General features: G+C 51.8%; 6 protein-coding genes across 6 annotated transcripts; 4 read left to right on the top strand and 2 right to left on the bottom strand.

The window, feature by feature from the left end:
* Window positions 1-4,416: 4,416 nt before the first annotated feature.
* On the top strand, window positions 4,417-6,813 carry J4E78_006907 (uncharacterized protein; the record flags this gene model as incomplete). Its single annotated transcript, XM_049367517.1, has 3 exons — window positions 4,417-4,873; window positions 4,928-5,152; window positions 5,267-6,813. 3 exons carry the CDS (start codon window positions 4,417-4,419, stop codon window positions 6,811-6,813), a joined length of 2,229 nt encoding a protein of 742 aa, XP_049220487.1.
* Window positions 6,814-8,493: 1,680 nt separating this feature from the next.
* J4E78_006906 (uncharacterized protein) lies at window positions 8,494-10,387 on the top strand (the record flags this gene model as incomplete). Its single annotated transcript, XM_049367516.1, has 3 exons — window positions 8,494-8,651; window positions 8,707-8,945; window positions 9,003-10,387. The coding sequence occupies 3 exons, from the start codon at window positions 8,494-8,496 to the stop codon at window positions 10,385-10,387; spliced, it is 1,782 nt and encodes a 593-aa protein (XP_049220486.1).
* A 122-nt stretch (window positions 10,388-10,509) lies between these two features.
* Window positions 10,510-11,666, bottom strand: J4E78_006905 (uncharacterized protein; the record flags this gene model as incomplete). Its single annotated transcript, XM_049367515.1, has 4 exons — window positions 10,510-10,548; window positions 10,597-10,689; window positions 10,741-10,955; window positions 11,009-11,666. The coding sequence occupies 4 exons, from the start codon at window positions 11,664-11,666 to the stop codon at window positions 10,510-10,512; spliced, it is 1,005 nt and encodes a 334-aa protein (XP_049220485.1).
* Window positions 11,667-12,100: 434 nt separating this feature from the next.
* Window positions 12,101-14,074, top strand: J4E78_006904 (uncharacterized protein; the record flags this gene model as incomplete). The annotated part of the gene is made up of 7 exons (XM_049367514.1): window positions 12,101-12,108; window positions 12,164-12,192; window positions 12,247-12,387; window positions 12,438-12,835; window positions 12,883-12,956; window positions 13,018-13,850; window positions 13,938-14,074. 7 exons carry the CDS (start codon window positions 12,101-12,103, stop codon window positions 14,072-14,074), a joined length of 1,620 nt encoding a protein of 539 aa, XP_049220484.1.
* Window positions 14,075-14,141: 67 nt separating this feature from the next.
* Window positions 14,142-15,254, bottom strand: J4E78_006903 (uncharacterized protein; the record flags this gene model as incomplete). The annotated part of the gene is made up of 1 exon (XM_049367513.1): window positions 14,142-15,254. The coding sequence occupies one exon, from the start codon at window positions 15,252-15,254 to the stop codon at window positions 14,142-14,144; it is 1,113 nt and encodes a 370-aa protein (XP_049220483.1).
* A 630-nt stretch (window positions 15,255-15,884) lies between these two features.
* On the top strand, window positions 15,885-16,697 carry J4E78_006902 (uncharacterized protein; the record flags this gene model as incomplete). The annotated part of the gene is made up of 1 exon (XM_049367512.1): window positions 15,885-16,697. One exon carries the CDS (start codon window positions 15,885-15,887, stop codon window positions 16,695-16,697), a length of 813 nt encoding a protein of 270 aa, XP_049220482.1.
* Between the last annotated feature and the right edge of the window lie 5,550 nt (window positions 16,698-22,247).

The following is a 22,247-nucleotide window of genomic DNA, read 5'->3' as shown; positions in this document are numbered from 1 at the left end:
GAGTGAGATGCTGCGGCAATGTATTGATGTATGCAGAAGCTGATTTGACGCGTTAGGCGGGAGCTACCCACGGGTGCATGCAGCTTGCGAACTAGCGATGGCGGGGTTTGCAGGATGGTGTGACTGAGAGCATTGAAGCATTGGCCAGCTGTTCGTCGCTAGTGCGTGTAACGGTGAATGAGGAGATTGAATGTGTTGGATGTGACCAACGGTCCCTGAAGAGCAAACAGCGGGGCAAACGCGTCTGAACACGCTAAGACACGCCAGCACATGACGCCAAGCCTTTCGACGCGTCCCGATCTCGCTGCCGTCCTTTCGTCCGAAACTTCACTTTGTGATCATCATAACATCACAACATTCATCAGTCTTCAAAACCATTGCATTCTTTGAGCGCGGGCTTCGCTACTTCTAAAGTTCCTAGTATGCGCACGACGCTATTAGAGATTAATTGGATTGTTACCTCCATCTGCAGCTCGTTGCGATGACGCACTCCATTCACGACAAGAACGATAGTCTGTCACAAGTCTCATGCAGTAGCTCGAAGCTATTCCAGCATTGTACCAACTGGATCGTTTCCCTGGACATGTTGCGAAGATATGAAGGCGCCCCAGCCACCCACATGAGCTCGGAACGACAGCATTATTGTCCACGCATCTACCATAAAGCGCGCCAACTCTTTCAATACGTTTAAAAGATTAGCTTCCGGCTGGTTCAGGCACATGTGCTCACACGCAGAGCGGTCGTTATCACATTCACTTTTCGACTTACCTAAATGCCACTGTCCGAATTTTCTCCGAAGAATCGATGGATATCGCTGCACAATGCGTCCGATCACCACCCTGGTTCACAGTGGTTCAGTCTCTTTTACGATGACTTTCCCATGCTCAACACAATGTTTCTCGAACTTCTAGGAACCAAGTGTTGTTTCTGCATTGTTCTAGTTTGGCCACCCTCCTTCCTAGCTGACAGGCATGTCGTTCATTTGACTCACCGCTTTGTCTCATTATGTCGTGGTTGACTCTCCACAATGGTCATGCCTCCAATATGTATACTTCATTGGATTATGACGAGTACAGGTGCGCAAAAACCCTTTCCATATTCGCAAACGATGACGGAACAGATGCCCCTGCGACAGAAACGTGTCGCCCCAGAAGCCAACCCTGGTATCAACGGATTGATCGCAGCATGCAATAAAAACGACAGATTCAAACTTCTAGAAGACGAAAGTGTTCTGCCTGGAGACTTGCGCAATCCAATCCATCCGACGTTGCGTTGGTTTGATAATAATGGGCCTATGCGGCAGATGCTTCGGTTGGCATCACATTTTCTCAGCCATGACACCGTCCTCGCTTTCTTTGTACCGCTTCTATACGGACGCGACTTGATAGGCATAGTTAACGATGCAAAGAAGACTTATCTCTCAGACCCGCTCGCGAACGCGTCCGAAGAGAAACGCAGTCAATATCTGGCCGGAGTGCGTGAGGCTTTGCATTGCCTTGGGCACAGCGTTTCCTTCCACTTCCTACCGTCTGCGAAGCGAGTATACGCCCGTTCACTGCGGGACAATGCAAGTCCACACCATGTCGCGTCATGTTGTCCGGCATTCCAGCGCAAATTTTCTTGTAGGATCGAAATGGCGGACTGGTTGCGTAAGTTTTATTCGACTGGGGAATACGAAGCCGCGTCGCGATGTGCGCAGTTTCGGCACGATTTCCTTTTCGCTGCAACACTCGTACATGAGATTACCCATGCTGTGGGAATATTGCGACGGGGCAATACAAGGGAGCCGCACATCCGAGCTGACTGTCCAGAAGCTGAGTGGGGCTATGGCTGGGAACACTTCATGTTCGGCACCGTAATTAACCCTCAAGACTTGTCGGGACCAGGCACTCACCTTCTTATGCGTAAGATATGGGTAGATCGAAAGACGGCCAGCGAGACTGGAGGTAAGGAGTACTGCGATGTACCCATGTCTTACATAGCGCAATGGTTTCGGAACGACACATGGAGCATTGTAACCAAGTATGGACCAACTGCCGTTGGGGCACCAATCGCTAATTTCAAGATACGACTGTCGGACCAGCCTGGGGCCTGGGTAGTGTCAAGTGACCATCCAGAGATCGAGAGTGATCTGAGAACGCTTCAATCTCAATGGCGAAATCGCTCTTTGAGTCTAAGTCTACAAATAGGGTCGTCATCATCACCAGCTGCTCGTTCGCGTTTTGCCAAGATATTTTGGCACCGTGTAACTAAGGAACAGCTGCAGAAGAATAACGCGCCGGTTCCGCTACGCACTTCGATCATATCGCGGGCTGAGACAAGCCCCATGCCAAAGCTCACTCAGACCATACGAGCATGCTACAAGCCGACAAAGACACAGGCCCTTGCAGGATGCCGACCAGACTACTCTGATAGCTGCGATATGTCTCGAAAGCGGCGCGCAGAGCCAGGAGACGAGTGCCGCCGCGTCAGCAAAGCAGTGAAGCGGTAAACTGTGGCTGCGACCCTAAAACCCCAGGACGAGCTTCAGAGGTCTTACTTATCCCACGGGGGTTGTAACATTAGAAACGATATAGCACAGTGTTGATACCGATTCCGGAACGAAGCAAGGATGTGGACTTACTGTCGCGCGCACACCCGCTGCGCGGTCTCAACTACATAGCTACGTCATGAGCTATGTAGCATATGACGAAGTCTCAGCCAACACAGTAATTAGGTATCAGGCTAGCAAATCGTAGTAGTCACCTGTAACGTCTCACCGGTGTGTCTCTCACTTCTTGGACGCTTGTTCTTCATACCAATATAAGAGCCTCAGCCCCAGCTCCTAACATGCATTGTCAGTAGTGAACTATTCAACCCAAAGCCAAGAACATCAGCGTTTGAGATGCCTGTTAGCACGCCACTTCCCCTGCGGGAGGCATATCTTAATGACTTGATACCCGTCGCGATATGTTCCGCAGCAGATCCTTGCCACATTTGTTGGAATAGTTACACCAAAGATCACGAACCGGTTCTTCTGCGTCCTTGTGGGCACATTTTCGGTAAGCCATGCATACTGCAATGGTTCGAAGAAGGCGCAAACACATGTCCGTTCGATAGAAACAAGCTTTTCATGTCAACAAGGGATGCGGAAGAGACCGAAAGCTGGTCACTTGTTCCGTTCGGCGCTTTACGAGACCAGGGCGGCAGAGATGCGCCACGAAGTGATAGAAGAGGTGGAACAGCCAACAGAACGCATTCTGCACCGGAGCAGTATCTGTTCTTCGGTGGCGAGATCGTTGGTATAAACAGTCGCCTAACACTCGAAGGCTGTCGTCGCGTCGTTCGCGATCTCTGGTATGTAAGCAACCATCTTTACCATCAAATTCGTAATCATGCCGATGATCACGACCCGCTATCCGTTAGCGAAGACACCCTCAGAGAGTCGATACATGATGCGTTGCCTCGCGGTATCGACGTAGATGACCACGCTTGGCCGCTACTTTTCAGCATGGCAAGAACTATGGTTACGTCGCGGGGAATGGCCTGGGAACAGGGCTCGGAGGCGAATTTGCGTAGGGAAGATATGATGGGCTGGGGAGAGGAGCTCTGGCGCGTATGTGGGGGTTTTCAGAACCGAGATTACCTAGGTAGATAGAGATGCAGATAATGAGCTTCAGGCTGGCGAATATCCATTGTGTTGATAGTGGCTAGTCATATAATAGACGTCTGAGGGTTTCGCTTCTAAGGGTCTCATCTGCTCATGTGTTGAAAGTTCCAGGTTCGCGGGCACTCAGCGCTGCGGCGGGAAAGCTCGAACTAGGTAGCCAGGTAGCCAGGTACCAGCGGACCATCCCGAGATCTCTTTGCACTCAACGAAAATGCCTGAAGAGTCACATTTACAGTACACTGGACCTGGTACTGGACGTGTTGTGCCGGGTAATAAATGGCAAGTTTTTTGGCTCCCAAGGTGGTGACAGGTTTTGTGCCATTCTGAAGTTTCCGTCGAAGCTACGGAATTTCTAGAACACCACCACTGGGCACGGACTTCCACCCTCGCCGTCACCAATTCGTTCCCCACCTTTTGCTCTAAACTCTCCAGTTGCTCAAGATTCTCGAGTACTACCACCAAGTCTCATACAGTAGTCGCCTGGGTCCGATCCAACGACGTCCACTTGCACTTTTCGCACTGCGCAGGCGCACACGTGGGCCCGACGCCGGCCGCTACCCGGTCAAAATCCTCACCGCTGGCTTCACTTGGGTCGCGCGACCATAACAAGACTTGAATACTTCCCCCACTCGCACCTTATCTATTCAACTGTATTCACTCCACGGTCACCGTGGTCAGATAAGTCCGCAATAGCTCGGCTCCCACACACCCAACGCTGTTTCCTATCTTCCACCCAAACCAAAACAGCTTTCGTCAACACTACGACCATGGCGCCTACATACAGCATGCCATACAATCCCGCTGATTACGTCGCTTCCGAAGCACTACTTCCTGAGGAATTCTTCGGTTATGCCGACATCCCAACTCTAGTGAAGATTCACGAGGTTCTGTGCAATAGCGAAACACAGGATGACGTCGAGCTCGCTACATGGATACAGGAAAGATACCTCAGCGCCCCCAGGAACGCGTCGTTGACAGAACCGATGCGTACCGCACAGGAATTCAGCAGATTGGACAGGGCTTACCGTAGGGTGCGGTCTCTCAGTGGCAAAACCCAGGACAAATGGCCAATCCTCGACTTACATTTCAAGGAGATGTCATCAGCTATGGTTCGAAATAACGCGCGCGGTGAAGCCGCTCCCGGAGTCATGTTCCCAATTGACGGATTGCAGAAGAAAGCTTGTCTAGCTGGGCAGCCGCCCCACGGGTTTGTCACACCTGATGGTAAGTAAGCTCTCGCCCAATCCTGCCTGCAGATACTGACTTCTGCCATTACAGCCTCCGTAGGACCAGAACTCCAAGTGCCGTTTGGTACAACCAAGCCTAGCCGGTACCAACCATACGTGCAGACTTACCCACGTCCGACACAGCAGACTCCTGTACCACTTCCATCCAACGTTACTTCCAAATCGTCTGGAGAGCCGAGCTTTGAGAGTCAGACTGTACCTTCTCATCGGTCTCAAAATTCTGCAGCTTCTTCACAGAGCAGCCAGCAGGAGACACGTAAGTTACGACCGCCTGTTTTACCCCACCTTACTTGATTACCTCACTCCACCCCACATCTTAGGGCTCACTTTCGTTTCCGCTTCCTCCATTATGCTGACAAAAAAACGCTAGATCTCGCCTCAAAATCGGATAGTCATGCAATGTCTCAGACCGAGCCACCCCCATCAGGCTTGCCTAAAACCGAGGAAGCTCTTGGCCAGACCTCACCTAACGACAAGAGTGGCGCTCTTCTATCAAATCCCATAGGCGGTACCGTATTGCGCAACATCAGCTCCAACCCCAGTGAGGATTTGCAGGCAGAGTCGGAAGTACGAGATGCGGGCGCGGGTAAGGTTCGCGGCCCAAATGGACGCTACCTACCCAAGGACGATGTCGAGCCCGAGACCAAAAAAGCTAAGAAGCCGAAAAAGGCAGTCAAGCCCCGTACGGGCTTGAGAAATATGAAGAAACAGGAATCACCTGCACCAAACACAGTCGGCGAAAAGACCGAGACTGCACCAGCCGGAGATGAAGCTCTGATGGCAGATGTCCAGCCGCCTTCGCCTCCAGTGTCTAGCCATGAGGCTGAGGAGATGAATGGAGTGGAAGATGTCACATCTGTCAATCCAGCTTCTGACATCGTCGTACCATCCACAACTGATCTGGCTACATCCCCTACAGCCGTAAACGAGCAAGAGGCCGAGATGGAGGAGGAAGTAGCGTCTGGCTCGGGATCTGCCTCTGCGTATCTTCTTGCAGCTGCGGCTGATCCAGTACCGTCAAACTTGGACAAGCTACCTCCTAACTCTAGGAAGTCCATCAAAAGAAAAAGTGAGCCAACTGCCACGTCTGGAGACCGTAAGCGGGGTAAACACGGCAGGATAGTCGGCCGCCCAAGGAAGTCCGAGCAGCAAGGAAGTGACACATCAGATCAAGCGCCAGTTCAGCAAGAAGATGAGAACGTCACAAGGACAGAAGATCCACCTCAGATGGTAACGCGTCGAGCCACCCGACGCTCTGCAGCCGCAAACCTGAACGCTTCCGAAACCAACAAACCAGATGCGACGTCAACGGCAAACTCTCCTATAAAGGCACCAGTCGACCAGCCGCTCTCAACTTCGAAGAAGCCATCGAAATCCAAACGAAACCCAAGGAAATCATCCGCTCCCGACGAAGACGAGGTTATGAGTGGGACCGAAGATCGCGAAACGGCTAGTCGTGAGGAGACTCTCAAGCCTACTCCCATTGTTAGAGAAGCCAGCTCTACGCCTTCGTATGCTTTGGGAAGCGTTGCGCCCTCGCAGCTTCCGGATAATCATTTCTTGAGCATCGGTATTAGCAGAACCAGCTCCCCCGCCCTTCCTCCTCAGCCGTCTTCGCACCAGCCCTATCAATCACCTTACCAGGCGGTGCCGCCAACGCCACCACCTACAGTTGTTGCAAAAACGCCCCTCGTTAACGGCACAACATCTACTTATCCGCCAGGTCACGTGGAATATTTCGCTCGCATCACTACAAGCAACGGCAGTACAATGGACTTACCGATCGAAGAGAGCCAAATCGAGAGAGAAGAGATGGAGACGATCAAGAGATATGCCGAGTATAATGCTGTACCTAACGCGGTGCCAGTATTGTATCCTCAGTTCCGGCAGATCTGGGCTTTTGCGAAACAGGGTTGATGCGGAGAAGGGACACTACGGAAGTCTTCAGGCTGTACTGAACGCAGTGATTGTACGGATAGCATAGGCTTGAAACTATTACAATAAAAATGATCGTCATTGATTCTCATGATATCCAATTTTCCTCATTCCCGGATTTCAATGGTATCTCTCCTCTCTCTTAACCACTTTCCTGCCCCTGCCATCAACGTCTCCGCCTCTGCGGGCCCCTCCTGTCGTACGGCTCGAACCTTCCATACCTTCCACCGCCGGTATAACTCCAACCACTGTCGCCACTGCCATGGAGTTGATTGTATCGTGTCTCGCCGCGACGGGCTCCGGGCTGGTGCGAATACATGCGGTCGGGGTAAAAGCCGCCACCGTTGTTTGCGTCTTGAAGCGAGTTCTGGTAGGGATAGTACGAGCGGCCGCCTGGAAACATGATGTTGAGCGGGTTTTGGCGGATATGTGTGTGGGTTTTGGTGCTTAGACGTTTAGGGCTGGCTGCGATTGCTTTGTGTATCAAGTGGAAGCTGAAAAGTACTAGTAATTGTTCTGTTAGATGCTGCTGTGCTTGGTATGATGGATAAGAGAAAGGAGAGGCAGAACCTCGGGGATTTATATACGAGGACTGGATTGATGAATAGTTGACTGCGACAGCCAGACATGGACTCGATGCGTATTCCGTGTGACTTGATGTCTGGTGCGTGAGTTGGCACAGATGTTGCCGAAAGTCTACAAGGCCACATATTGTATAAAGTGATCGTGGGTCGTGGGAATCTTGGTCGCTGTCCCGATGTTATTGAATTCAGCGACATCCGTAATGCCACCTCTCTTCACCTCGCGCTCCCTGACAGTGCCTCAAGCTGACACCCACCCCCTGCCACGTCTTTTCCTGGTAGACGTATGCTTAAATATACCCCCGAGTCGTGATGCACTGTAACATGCTTTCGTGTCGATGGGCCGTTGGTGTGGAATGATTATCGCGGCAAACTGGTTTGAAGAGACGCGCCGCTATGGCAAACGGTATTTGGGTAGCTGATGTGGTGCGACAGCCCCTCCAGTGTGGTCACTCTCGATAGACTCAATACTGTCCATGCGAAGCAGAGAATTGCATCGGATTCTATGCTCAATGGCCGGTTGTCGAAACATCTCGGAGCCTCGAAATTCCTCAAGCTGGCAATTGTTCGCCGACGCGTCGTCTACGTCATCGCTGAGCGCACCACGCGTTGAATCCGTTAGCCTAGAGGCCACCAGCCACCACAATTCCCTCAGCATGTCAAACCCTAGGCGATGTCAACAGATTGCATGCGCGTTTTCGACATTTCCACCCCCCGGTCGCGGATCATGAGGATTGCAACAGAGTGTCTAGAAACCGAGTCCAATGACGATAATCTGCAGCTCCGAGGTCTGCAGCTCCATGCCCCCTGGTAGGGCTCTTGGGGCAGGCGGGAGACGGCAAGCGTACCGAAACGGAGGACATCCGTACGAGCATGCCAATCAACGCATCGATCGCGCGCATATTGAGCCATGCTCACGAAGAGCTTCGCTTATCGTGAACTTCTGCAAGATGCTGACATGCAGCGAGAATTTTCAACGGCGTGCAACCTTGGGCTTTGTGCCACGGTCGACATCAGCCTCCAGCGACGGTGACATCTTTCCCGACCGCTCATACTTTTCGAACCACGGACAACATTCAAAATGAGATGTCCGGGGATCTTTTTGGCGCTTGCGCTCCTTGTCGCTGGATCAGGCGCTGAGCCGATACCGCGGGCTGTGAAAGCACCCAGGGTTGATCTGGGCTACGCTGTCTATGAGGGGAGTTATGATTCCAATACCGGCCTTAATATCTTCAAAAGGTAATTTTCAGTCTGAGATCTCCTAATTCCTCCAAGAGCTGACCTTGCGCGGCAGTGTTCGGTATGCAGCGCCACCACTCGGCAACCTCAGGTTCGCCGCTCCTCAAGCCCCTGTGCGAAACAGAACGATAGCATCAGCTTTGAGCGATCCACCAGCTTGTCCGCAGACTGGCGCCTCTTCACAGACCCCAGCGGCTTACGGCTTCACCTCCGCCATCGGAAACGAGGATTGCTTGTTCTTGAACATATACGCGCCGGCTCACGCGAAGAACCTGCCTGTCTTCTTCTGGGTTCGTGAGTCATTTTCCAAGCAATGCACAAAACGCAGGGGATCTCGCTAACAGTATCAAGATGGTGGAGGTTACGGGCTATTCAGCGCCTCTGGGCTAGACCCCAGCGAATTTATGGCCACCAACAAGAATGGCTTCATTAGCGTCATAATTCAGTACCGCCTAGGCGCTTTCGGGTTTCTCTCGAGTCCAGAGGTGAAGCAGCATGGTGCGCTTAACGCTGGGCTCCTTGACATGAACTTCGCATTGAAGTGGGCACAAGCTAACATCGCCAAGTTTGGGGGCGATCCTAGCAAGGTCACTATTGCAGGCGAGAGTGCAGGAGCAGGCGCTGTTCTCTATCAATCTCAAGCATACGGTGGGCGGCAGAAAGAAGACCTCTTCCGTAATGTTATCACAGCGAGTCCATGGGTACCCTATCAGCACGATTATGACGATGAACAACCCGCAGAAGCCTATGCGGCGTTCCTTGAAGCATCCGGCTGCTCAACAACGAAGGAAAGTATGGATTGCCTCCGCGCAGCGGATACCATCGTTCTTCAGAATGCTAGCGCCAGAGTTTCGGAAGCTGGCCCTTTCGGTACCTTCGCTTTCTTGCCAGTAACAGACGGTACATTTGTCCTGGACCGCCTCTCCACAACCCTTGCTTCAAAGTCGCTAAAAGGAAAGCGCGTCTTATCGGGTAACATGGCAAACGAAGGCGTGCCACTTTCGCCTCCCACGGCGCGCACGCTGCAGGATTTCCGAGACTACATTGATCTGACATTTCCCGACTTCTCTGCATCCCACAAAGCCCGACTGGAAGAAACATACTCATTTCCTGGGGATGACCTTGACGTGAAGCCCAATGCTACGCGCTTCGCTACATCTGGTACTGGTCTACCCACGGCACTCAACATGAGTGAATTTGGGACAGGAAATCAACAACGTCTCTTGAATGTTTTTGCAGAGTACGCCTTCGTCTGTCCCAGCTACTGGGCTGCTGGAGCTTTTACAGAGGGCTGGAAGTATCAGTTTAGTGCACCTCCAAGTTATCATGGCTATGATCTGCAAGCGCTATGGAGCGGAACTCCAACGCCCGGCAAAAGCTTCAAGCACGCTTTCCGTAGGATTTGGGGCAATTTCATCACAAAGAACTCGCCGGTGATAAGCTTGGACGACGCAAAGGGTGGTGACGCAAACTCGACGATCCCGCCTGCGATTGGGTATGGTGCGAGTGACATTTCTTGGCCAAAGTGGAACAAAAACCAGCCGGTACTATTGAATATGAACGCTACAGGCGGCATCCCTTCCTTCGTGCAAGCGGCAGACGACCTTTACTACTACATTTACAGCGATCCGGGGGTCAGCAACCAGATCAGTTTGGCCGATGCAAATGCATGGGAGGGCGGAAGGGGCGGGCGATGTGAGTTTTGGAAAGCTATGGCAAGCAAAGTACCATATTGACAGGTGGAGGCGTGTATGGGCTTGAATGTCTGAGGAATGATGATTGTGAACTACGCTATATCGCAACTACAATCCCAGTCGCTTGTCCATCGCGGCCAAAGATATACCCAAAATTGACCCGCTTACACACCGTCGTTGAACTCGTAGTCTTTGTCCCATCGCTATGCTGGTCAACAACATGTAAATTTATGTGTTCACATTGTACTTACAGTGTCCCAAGACTTGCTGCCATCGACGAATCTCAGATCAGTACCAACTCTAATCACGTTATTTGGATCGTGATTCATGGTGGATGCGTGTATCTGACTACTGTTAGCCAAGATATACGTCAGCTCAAACTGAAGGGTACCAACCGCAAACGGGTTGTGGAGGACTACGTCGCCCGCTTCGTAGTTTGTGACCAACCAACGCCTGTCAAAGGTGTCGGAATACTCTCGTGGACCGTCAGCGAGCAGCCCTGTTGATAGCATGTTCTGGTTGAAAGCGTTCTTCGTTTCTTCGTCGCTCAATCCACTTTCCGCTGCCTTTCGGTTAAAGTCTTCCTCTACTTCACGGCCAAGCGTATGACCTACCAGACTCGTTAACCTTGCTCGATCTTTCATCACGAAGTAGAGGACTTACCTTTCTCCAAGTAAATCAAGCCTCCTCCAGTCAAGCTTACATCGCCCATGGGTACCCAGGCAGTGACACTCGTCGGTTCGCCATGCCGGAGGAAGATCTGATCATAATGCACGCCGATGGCCTTGTTTCCCGGTGTATTGTTGCGCAATAGGCTTCTACGGACACCTAGAGTGTTGTCGCCCCAGTTTGTCATCCGGGCAATGAAGTCTTTCAGCGCAGGGTGCTTGCAAAACGCCTCTTTGTACCAATCTGCATAGTGCGCTTCGAGCGCCAGACTAACGAACTTCTCCGCTGTCGCTTCTCCCGGCTTTCCATTTCCAGGGGCCGCACCAGCTCCAATACCAGGGAAGTCTGCCGCGTCCTTCTCAGGATCGAATATGCCATCCACTGGCTGGGTTCCAGGTTTCAACACGCCGCTCGGTGCGAGCGACTTGAAGTACTCTTCGCGGGCTTTGAGGACATCGCTCCTCGGTAGTAACCCCTTGAGGAAGACATATCCATCTTCGTTGTAACGCTGGCGCAACTCTTCCATAGGCGTTATTGGAGACGACTCCTTCAACTTCCCGACTTGACCTGGTCGGAGCAACCCGTCGTTCACATAGAGTTTTTCGCCATCAAAGCTCGGCACGTCTTGCTCTGGTGATAGTGCATGGGGCATGATGATGTGATGAAGTAGCAGTCGGCTTCGAATTATTTGCACAAGAAGAGACAATATCTAGGTATCCAGCTTATTTTCAAAATCTTCCGGCAACGTAAACGTGGTGTAAACCTATCGCCACTGCCATATCTGTACACGACAGACGAGTGTGCCGGGGAGACTTACCTCTTTCGTCCCTGCCAAGATGTGGGGTAGGAAGCGGGGCTAGTCGCCGCTGTGACACGCTATCTGGATTTTCCGAAGCCGCGGACGCGATCGTCAAAGCCCGTCCTTAGTAACCGGCGAAACATGGTTGGGCACGACTCTGCTCATCTCGGCGGGCATTCCTCGTCCTGGACCCCTTTGTGCATCGTTATCGCGCGTGTCCCAGCTTCGTAAATTAGCCCGCACACGGATCCTTCGCGATTCCACGACTACGTTAAGGTTTATCGCAAATGCCATGGTACGAGACTTCGCATCCTTTGCGCACGACCTGGACATCGCTTAACCGTTCGTAGCAATCGATGCCGCACGCGTCATTATCGATGTAAGCTTTGAGCCTTGAGCTAGTGGTGCCGGCATACTGATGACGTTGCAATAGGTGATGGCAAGCAGCCGGCATGTGCAAGGTGTGCGCAGGCGAAGAAAGAATGCGTCTACGAAAGCGGTAGACGGTTCCGGCGGTCGTCAATCTCGGATTCGTTTAGTGTTGAACAACCTTGGGTGTCGTACCCTCCGCGAAGTGAGCACTTACCCGAGGCTGTTGCATCTGTCGCTGACACGAGTTGGCAGTCCAATTCTTGGACGAATCGAGCGAAATTCGCTCTCAATATGTACAGGATGGCTACTCTCCGTTCGACAGCCCTTCAGTTCATGCGCCATCACCCAGCTGCACCCCTGGAAGTGCGCCGGGTACTGCTTTGACTCCAAACTCAACCTTGTTCACCCCTACGGAAAACCTCACAGTTCTGTCTTTACTGAACTCAGAATCTCCTGTGCAACACCAAGCACCTGCGCCTCCAGCATTACACGGCCACCGAGCAAACACGAGCACATACCAGCCACATCAGGAAGAGGGAGTTAGTACCTTTGTGTATCAACAGCCTCCCGGTGAACCTGTGCTATGGCCGTTAGAGCATGAGCAAGAGGCAATGCTGCTGCAGCACTACATCGAGAATGTCGCCTTATTCGTGAGTACCTTCATCCAGAGAAAGGGCCTTTTACTGACGAACATAAGTTCGACATGGTCGACACCAGAGATCACTTTGGGGTTCACATCGTCCAGATGGCCAAGCAGAATAGTACCCTGATGTATGTAGTGTGTCTACTGCGGATATACGTTGGCAATCGACTGACCACCAATCTCACCCAGGAACGCCATTCTTGCGCTATCTGCTCGTCAGCTTAGTCGCACCACCGATTTCGACCCTTACATCGCAGATGCCTATTATCAGCGATGCTTTGACACGCTGATTCCAGCACTGAACGACAACGTCACCATCAAAGAAGAGCCATTACTTGCTGCGACCGTCATCCTGCGACTCTTGGAAGAGATGAACATCTCAATTATCGGCTCCGATCCCCAAGGCCATCTGTTCGGCACCCAAGCTATAATTCGCGCTGCTGAACAGTCATACGCTGCAACGTCTGGCCCTGATCGGCGGCAGGCTATCTACTGGGCTGCTTTCCGTCAGGAACTGTGGATCTCACTCATGACGCAACGCGCGTTCAAATTACACATCTTCCCCGCTGATCGCTCACTCGAGCCGGCTAATGACTCTATTTGGGCTACACGAACGATTGCTCACCTCGGCGACGTGAGCAACTTCGTCTTTGGGGAAGGTAGAAACAGCATTGCTCGCTACAACCAACTGATGGATGAGAACAGATCCTGGACACAGTGTAGGCCTGACAGCTTCGACCCATACTATTTCCGTCAAGATCGAGATGGTAGCGGGAGAAACTTCCCGGACATTCGCTTCCACCAAAAGACCCACGTTATGGGCACCCAGTATAACCTCTTAGCTCATATGCTGCTGATTGTACATGATCCGACGATTCCACAACTCGGACCAGCACACAAAGCATCACGCGCTATTGTGGATAGAACCGTGCAAGACAACGTACGCACACTATGCGGAGTGGCCCAATCGAACTCCAAATGGTTTCCTTGCAAGTTTGTTGCCTGCTTCGCGATCGCATTAGGTAAGCTTATTCCGATTCCCTAACGCGACTATGACGAGGAGTAGTCGTGTGTAACATTAATATTGCTTCTATATCTAACATTCCCAGTCGGCGATCGCTTCACGATTCGTGAGGATCAAGAACAGCTTCGCGATCTATGGTATGCCTGTGAACGATCGCATGGCTTTCCTCCCACAGCGACCATCAACCAACTCGAAGAGTCGTGGGGTTGGCACAACTCTTGAAATACATGATGCGGCTATCTCCGACGGCTTCAGCTACCTTATCACGCCTTTGGAATCATCATAAACCCTAGTTGAATGCATTCATGCGCCTCGGGTCGAAATTACCGGGCATATAAGGCCCAAATCCCATTCCGGAGTCGAACTGGTCCAGCTCATCTTCATCGAATCCCGCTCCGTAGAATGGCATTGGGTTGCCATGGTCACCTGTATGTCCGGGACGAGCCGGGCCCTCCCACTTCGTGAAATGATGCTTTGGTCTGCGATGTCCCGCTGGCGGCTTCCCATTGTCGTGCTCTTCGGCTAGATCGTAGACTCTATGCAGTCGTTTGTCGACAGGAAGCCGTTCCCTTGTTTTCGCATATTCAGCCTTGATGTTCAACAACAGGGGATATATGCGCACCCGCTCTACAAAGTCTTTCTCTAGAGCTTTCTTCAATATGCTACTGAGTTCTCTGGTATAGCTGGAGCCTGCCGGTTGTTCTTTGTCCCATCTTTGACCATGAGGGAACTCTTTGCTTCGTGGCCCTACGATTCCGGTACATGCGCAGACCATACTCAAGCCTAGTTGCCAGACATCTGAAGCGCCGCTGAAGAGTGGAAATTCTGGAGCGTCGAAACCAGGCGTCCCCCCTGGTTCCATTATGGCGCGTTCTATACTACGCTCAAGCGACATATAGTCTTCAGTTACTGCTAATCCAAAGTCGGCAAGCTTCGCTATAACTGTATCACCTTCCATCGTCAGTAGGATGTTCGCAGGCTTGATGTCGCGATGATATATTTTACTCCAACCGGACTGGAATATCTCGTCATCGGTCATATTTGGCTGCGGGCCACGGTGACAGTACGTAAGGGCAGAAGACAGTTCAAAGAACCATCTCCATATCTTATGTTCGTTGACGTGGGCGCCCATAGCAACGTTGAGCGCGACGTCTGCCAGGTTGCCTACCGTACAATACTCCAGATACACAGCTCCGTCTGGTTTGCGCTTATCGAAAAAGTGGTCCACCATCTTAGTAATGTTCTCGTGGTCCTGGACCTGGTGCAAAATCTGGATTTCTTTGCGCGGTACATCGTTCTCGAACGCGTCTTTGTTGAAGCGCTTCTCAATGAATACCATACCCCGAGCTTTTGGATTACTACATTGGACTTTGCTTATGCCGCCGTTCAGACCTCCGCCCATGCTACCGAGCTTCTGGATTACTGTCCATATTTCTCTCGGTTTTGGTTGATAGGTTACGGATAGCTTCTTGCAAATTTTGGGCATCGCAGTCCCAAGATACCGCCGTTAGTGTGGAATGTTTAGGAATGTGGTCAACGATGGGTCCAGGGAAATTTTGGTTAACGTTGTGGAAGATAGCAAAATGCAGGTTCAACGGACTCATTCTCTTGTTTGAGTAGCCTGCGATCGGTCTCAGCGATCGGTCTCAGCGATCGTTTTATCACGATAGCCCTTCCATTGTTGTTTCAAAGACGGAAAGTGCTGCATCATGCTTTTGTGATGCTGGGTATGTAACCTAGGATCCAAAAGTACCCCTGTCATGCCGATTTGTAAATTGACCAGGATGCAATGCGCGTCTCGTGGTTCATATCTGTCTCGCTGATGACTCTTCATGTGACGTGGTATCTTCAAGCATAGCAAACCTTTCTACTTTTAATAGTGAGAAGATCACTGCCTCTAGTCACATAGTCAGCAAGGCCATCATCATCATCATCATCTCGTAACAACTGTACCGCAACATCTCATCGAATGTCACGGAATCTAAGATCTCGTGGGCGTGGTCGAGGGAAAGAACCCATCACAGATGACCCAATGGATCTTGATTACTCGCCAGACGATGTGGAGATGCAGGACCCGCCGCCAGAGGCTCTGTCGCGCCTCAGACCTCGAAAGCCTCCATCTTCGCAAGCTGTGACTACGGAAGAGTCGCCATTCTGGACAGACCCTTCACACAGAACGCCCTTGCCCGAAAGCTCGCCCCCTCCAGCGCCTCCAAGATTGAAGCAACCCATGACATTAAAATTTCGGAATGATCATGTTGGCCAGCCTCCCGGTTTTGTTCGTGGAACAGCTCCTCTTGTGCGCGAGACTGGCGAGGAACGCTGGAAAAATGGTGTACTAAGCGGCAGCGCACTGATCCGGATGCTGGAAGATCTATCGCGCAGCACCAAACGCGAACACTGGCAGATGTGTGTCTTGCTAGATGGCTTCGCCGCAAAGTTTGGTCGCTTCCACACCCCGGATGGTCTCATAGTGGCGGATGCATATGAGACGTACATGCTCATGCTCGCACGTAAAGTTTGGGTTGATCACACAGGCGAATTTGCTGGGGGAGATGTTCTCTGGGTACCCGGACTAGAACCTAGAGCCATCACCGATCCGGACTGGGAAGCCAGCGCAAGGCAAAACTTACCGGAGTTACCTATCAAACATTACCAGCCGCCTTGGTTGGCGGCGGAGAATCAGTACATGCACCGCGTTATGCAACGGCCACAAAAGGGGGAGATTGTCTACAAGGGCTGGGTTGATGACATGAAATGGGAAAGAGACATCCGAGAGGGGGAGAAAATTGATCAAGGCACGCCCAGCGACGACCCTGTTGTTTCCACATCAAATACAGAATGAAGGGTAGCAGGCGTCAATACTTCCAGGGGTCAGTAGCAGGCCGTTCCGTTTTGGCCAAGGCAGCAACCAGTTGAAGGTACACCAATAACGAGAATGCTTTAGGTAGTCGTAGAAATGTGACTTTACAACATGTAGTCAACGGTGAATGTGAACAGCTACGTCGATCAATACCTGGGTGGTCGCGCGGAAGAGACACGCGATCATGACGTCATCATTCTGGAGTTGCACTAGGCTTCTTAGGGATGAACATCAACGAAATGCTCTACACTTCTGCACAGCAGCTCAGTCCACTCTGCCTTGCACAGGTGTTGTAGCTACCGCAAGACTGATGAGGAGATGAGAAGAAAAGTCATGCGCTCTCGCTCACAGATCTAGCGCAAGGTGTCCAGCGTGGGCACACAGAAATCTTGGGAAGGGCCGCCGAGATCCCGACCGGAAAACGAGCATCAACTCAACGCGAAAGTCAAATACTGCACCTGCAGTAGGAGTATCATCGGCTGCATGACTTCAGTCCATCGATTAGGCGAAGACAGCCGTCTTCGCTGGCCTGTATGCGACCTCCAGTCAGCTGCACCTGCACCTGCACCTGCGAGCTCACCGTTCTTCCAGACCCCCCCCCATCCTCTTTGTTCTACAACGACGCATTGTGATCACCGCTGCAGCGTAAAACTATCAACTTGCTAATTCCTTCATCTCCCCCCTTATGCATCATCTGCTATTTTCAAACATTTGTTGATCGTTCCGGCCCGCGTGCATCTGACGTGCGTTTGCACAGCCTCAATTCCGGGTTGGCGGGCATAGCAAACCACAACTCTTGGTAGCGGCGACAGCGACCGTGCCTCTGTTCCGCGTAACGTTGCGCTTAGGCTTGCACATGCTCATGCAGCGGAATGGTCGTTCGGCGCAGAGGCGGGAGTGTTACCTGAAAAGGGAATGGCGAGAGAGTAGCGGTGATAGTGTGGTGCTTTGCCTACAGCAAGGCATGGTGTGTAGTATTGCCACTTGAACACTCACTGGCTATACTGTACTTTTCGGTGATTAGAACCTCATTGATACATTATGCAGTCGAAGTGCTGGGTCGAGATCTTGGCCCGCTGGGTATGCTACAGCATACAACGTGCGCATGATAAGCTTTTCCGCCCCCAAACTCCCCGCATCTACTTTGCTTTCTTTCGAGACTTACGTGCATTTTAGTGGGTCCTCAGGTACTTCCGTGTTACCATTGACGTGGTCAGTGATGTGTAGACTGGTCAGTTGACTACGCGCAGTTGTAGGAATGTACCATACATGATTTCCAAGCCTTCGTTTTCTCACAGCATGCGGAACCTAGTAATGTGACGGTACCTAGATCAGCCCTCAAAACGTGGCATGGAAAGGGTGTGACTCAGAACTTCAATGATTGGGCAGCCTTCAAAAGTACGTATTACCGACCATGTTCATGCCGCTCTCTTGTCATGCGGGATAATAACCGGCCAGGTACATCACGCAGTCAATTTTTCGATCCGCACGAGGCTGTCCGCAAGGCATATTTCCATGTCTTTGTCACATCTCACATAGCTGTCCGGATCTCTACTGAACAATGTTCAATTTGCTTACAGCGAAGTGACAATGTCAAACATGCTAGGCGTGAAGGGATGTACTATGGGTGACTACTCAATTCAATTTACGTGTGCTAGCGCGATACCCGCCCGGAGACACCTGTCCAACAGTATTGACCATGTTCCCTATCGTGACTATCAGCTACACCGGTATTCACTTTGGAAATTGCATCCATGCAAATTACTCTTTCGTACCCATGATGTCAATCAATGTAGGGGCCGAAATACCTTTGCGGTAAATATCTGACCCTTCCAAGTTCTATTGGCGTGACACCAATGTAGGCAATACATATAATCGAACGATAGACCGGCCCGGGACAGGCGATCGCGGGGGCGGTGCCGCAACGCTGCATCATCCCCATGACTGCAGCAGTCATGCGTATATGGTTCACTTCGATACCAATACGGGTGAATATATCAGAATCAGGTATCATGAACGATGGGCCGGAGCTGAATGCAGCCTAGATATCGTTTGGCCCATCGAAAAGCCGGCCATGCGGAGTAGTGAGTCCAGATTTGGGTCTGAAGCCTATATCTCACATGCCTTCGCGAAGGCTGACGAGATTAACATTCGCATGCGGAAGGAACGTGGACTTTGATGTTATGCAATATATTTGGTTTGATTTGTTCGGATGACCTCTTTCTCGATCGTCGTATTCATCTTCGCGTACCCCTCCACCTCGCTTCTAGCTCGCGAGCCCTTGCTGACGCTTCTTGTCTCTTTTTCGCTGCCATTTCCGCCTGGCTTTGTTGATAGTCCGGAAGTTCATCATCGGATCCTTGAGGGTCATTCAGCCCCAGCAGGTTCAGTTCTGCTGTGACGGCGTCCAAGTGCGATGGTGGCTGCCATTGCTGATAAGCATCGAGAGGTGGATTGGGCACCGACATCGTGTGGTTCAGTGCAGGTGCTGCTCGTGACGAGATAAGCGGCGGTGGCTCAAAATTCTGCCAGTCATCTCTCTGTTCCCTTGCAGGCCGCCGTGTTGGTAGGGTCCTCGACGAATGCTGAGGATGTTGAAGAGGGATTGGGATAGTGTCATTAGTGTTTCTTCGGGCGAAAAGTGAACCTCGAAGTTGCGGTGGGCCGGTTGGTGAAAAGGACTCGTTGTCGTTTGGCAGACCTGTCATAGCCTCTGCGAAAAGATGAAATTGAGACACGTCAGTGAAAGCCTCGGTGGGAGAGCCCCATGTTGTGTGAGGTCGTGGCCGACTAGAGGCGTTGTCGCGGGCCGTAACGCCGAGCGTAGATTCGGGGAAAGTGCGCGATCGTGGTGTTGATGCTGTCTCGAAGTAAGGATTCATAGAAACAGCACGTTGTTGTAGAGGCCGGGAGGACTGCTGTTCTGGTGGCAGCGAGTACGCTTGGTACTGCACGGCGTCTGAGTAATTTGAGGCTGAAGAATGCGCTCGAGGAAAGGTCGCTGGGTCCTGATAAGTAGATTGACCGAACCCGTAGGGAGAGTTCGGCATGCTTCTGGAGTAAGTATGGCGGTGCTGGCTGTTTGTGTCTACGTTCAGGCTGGTCGAGTGCCGTTTTGGTTGATAAGGTTCAGGTCGGAGATGGGTTGACTCCGGTTGCTCTGAAGATTCGCGTCGGAGAAACCCTCGCAACAAGGTTGGCTTGTGAGATCGCTTCTCCGAACCGGATGGCGATGGTGGTAGTGGCTTGTTAAGATTCGAGCCGCTCGTAGGGCATACACTGATCCGCTGCGAGGTTGCTTTGTAGGCGGATGGCTCTAATCGACGGCCATGCTCTTGTTGTTGTGCAGAAGAGGCAGGCATATTTAGCCACAGCTCATTCTCAGTCTGCAAGCGGCTGGAACGGTGATTATGTTGTGCCATGTATTCCTCGTCTTCGTTGTGCGTCGAGCCGCCCTGGAGGTGGAGGATAAGTCGATTGGAGGATAGAACTAGCTTGCTTGTAGACGAGATGTCGTCAAGCTTATAGTTAGACGATGCGGTCGGGATCGTCAGCAGCTGGGCGCCGGGTAGCATCCTAAAGAGAGCTGCTCCGTATGCAGATGTGTCCAAGGCTGAACGCAGGGATGCGCAGACCAGGCCTAAGAGCTTGGTGTTGAATGTGGAGGTGAGGTGCGGCTTGAGGGCGTTGCGCTACTGCACCACTGTAGTATTCGAGTGAGTTTAAACGATGCTAATAGCCGATTCGCAGATCCGATAGCTCCAACTGTTCTATGCTTCCGAAATCCCGGGTGCGTGGTATTGCCAGTGGAACAGGTGCGATACATATGGTTGGCAACCTTAGTGCGGCGTAGCAGAGGGGTGGCGGTGGTCGTCGGGCGCAGGGGTAAGGCGTGAGCTGGTAGATTGCTATGTGTAGATGTCGGAAGGGACAATCCTTACAGAAGGACGTGCAGATTGCTTAAACGGTGCATGTTGAAGTCATACCAACGGGGCCAAGACAGAGAAACTCCAATTGAAGCTCAGATCTGACGGAAATGGATGTGAAATTAGAGGACTCCATATCTGGGTTCGTCTGAAAGGATTTTGAGACGCATTGCTGGCCTAACTTTTCAGGCCAAACGCCCAAGCTTCAAAGAGGCTCGCCGTCTTCGATACGGGTCCGGCACCTAAGAAACCCTTCCAACGCCCTACGCATTACTGACATGATATTACCGAACAGTAAGCGGTGAGGCTCAAGGCGGTACGTGGTCACTCGACCTTTGTGCAGCCAGCCGCTCGCCTCCCGAGGTCTGCATTCAGTGCAACAGCAAGGAGGGCGCTGAGGGAACGCGCCCAGCGGCAACAATCCTACTCTGAGTATGCAACGAGTCGGGCAGGTGGCAATGGGTAACGGAAGACGCGATCACCAAGGACCATTGAGATGAAAGAGAGTACGCCAGCACTGCCTCCCCTATCTCCTAATTTTAGATAGAGGGCGCGCTAAGCACCAACGTGGCAAGTACTTCATAGCCGAGGCTGCAACACATCCATGGCATCGGTCCCCTGTCCGCGTGCATCCTCAACCCTCACTGTCGCGTCCAGATAGCACCACACCTTCTCAGCGGCAACAACAAGAATTTTCGAAATACTTGTTTCTTGTGCGTCTTGTTGATCTGTTTCTGGCCCTACCCATTTTGTCAAAGCCCGTCTGGGCTGAGCCACATGAACGCACAGGTGCTGATGCGCATCAGTGCAAACGGGCGATGACATAGATCAGCTCGGCATTCCATTGTCTCGTGATGCTTTCAGCTGCGGAACAATAAGAAAACATTACTACTGCCCTTTTTTCTTAGTTCTGGACCCTAAGGCGCTGGAGAGCGGTACCGAAGGCTTTCGTCGTCGATTCAAGGACAACTCTTTAGTGACGGACCTTGGGCGTGACGCTTATCAACAAGGCAGACTTCGTCTTCATCATCCTCCGCCTTGACATCGTCTCTCGCGATGTAAGACAGATGGCGATGTCGAGCTATGGCGTCACGACGCTGGCCTTATCGAATCAGCCACTTTCATGGAGGACCTGCGTCAAACCCCACAGAAATTATACCGAGTCTGAATTGCAGGCACTATATTGTGTCTAATACCTTTTTCCGATTAGCCCGGTCTTGATGTGTATATGGAATACTCTTGCGACCGTCGACGAGATTCAGTGCCCATTATAACTCGGGTTCATCACATGGTGGGCCAAGAAGGGAGCGGTGAACACGTCTTTCGCACGTACTACGACAAATCTTGACAGACAGTACAGGACTCGCAACTCCGAAGAGATCGCACTGCACTTATCAACGAGATCGATTGCGCGTATCGATGCCAGGGAGATCTCTCAAACAGGCGGCAACTGCGCGTCTGACAGTACACAAGACCGCTACACCGACAATGCACATTCACGTAGCCGCGATACCCGTGGATTCGATTGCTTCAGCCTTGGTATGACATCGAGAACTGTGGATTGTTTTGTTGATCGTTTGAGAGTTCACTCTCATCCAGCCCCTCA

The sequence above is a fragment of the Alternaria triticimaculans genome (assembly GCF_023758025.1).
Source record: "Alternaria triticimaculans strain BMP 0046 chromosome Unknown scaffold_10, whole genome shotgun sequence".
NCBI lineage: Eukaryota > Fungi > Ascomycota > Dothideomycetes > Pleosporales > Pleosporaceae > Alternaria > Alternaria triticimaculans.
The sequence above is the reverse complement of the archived record's forward strand: the minus strand, read 5'-3'. Positions and strand labels throughout refer to the sequence as shown.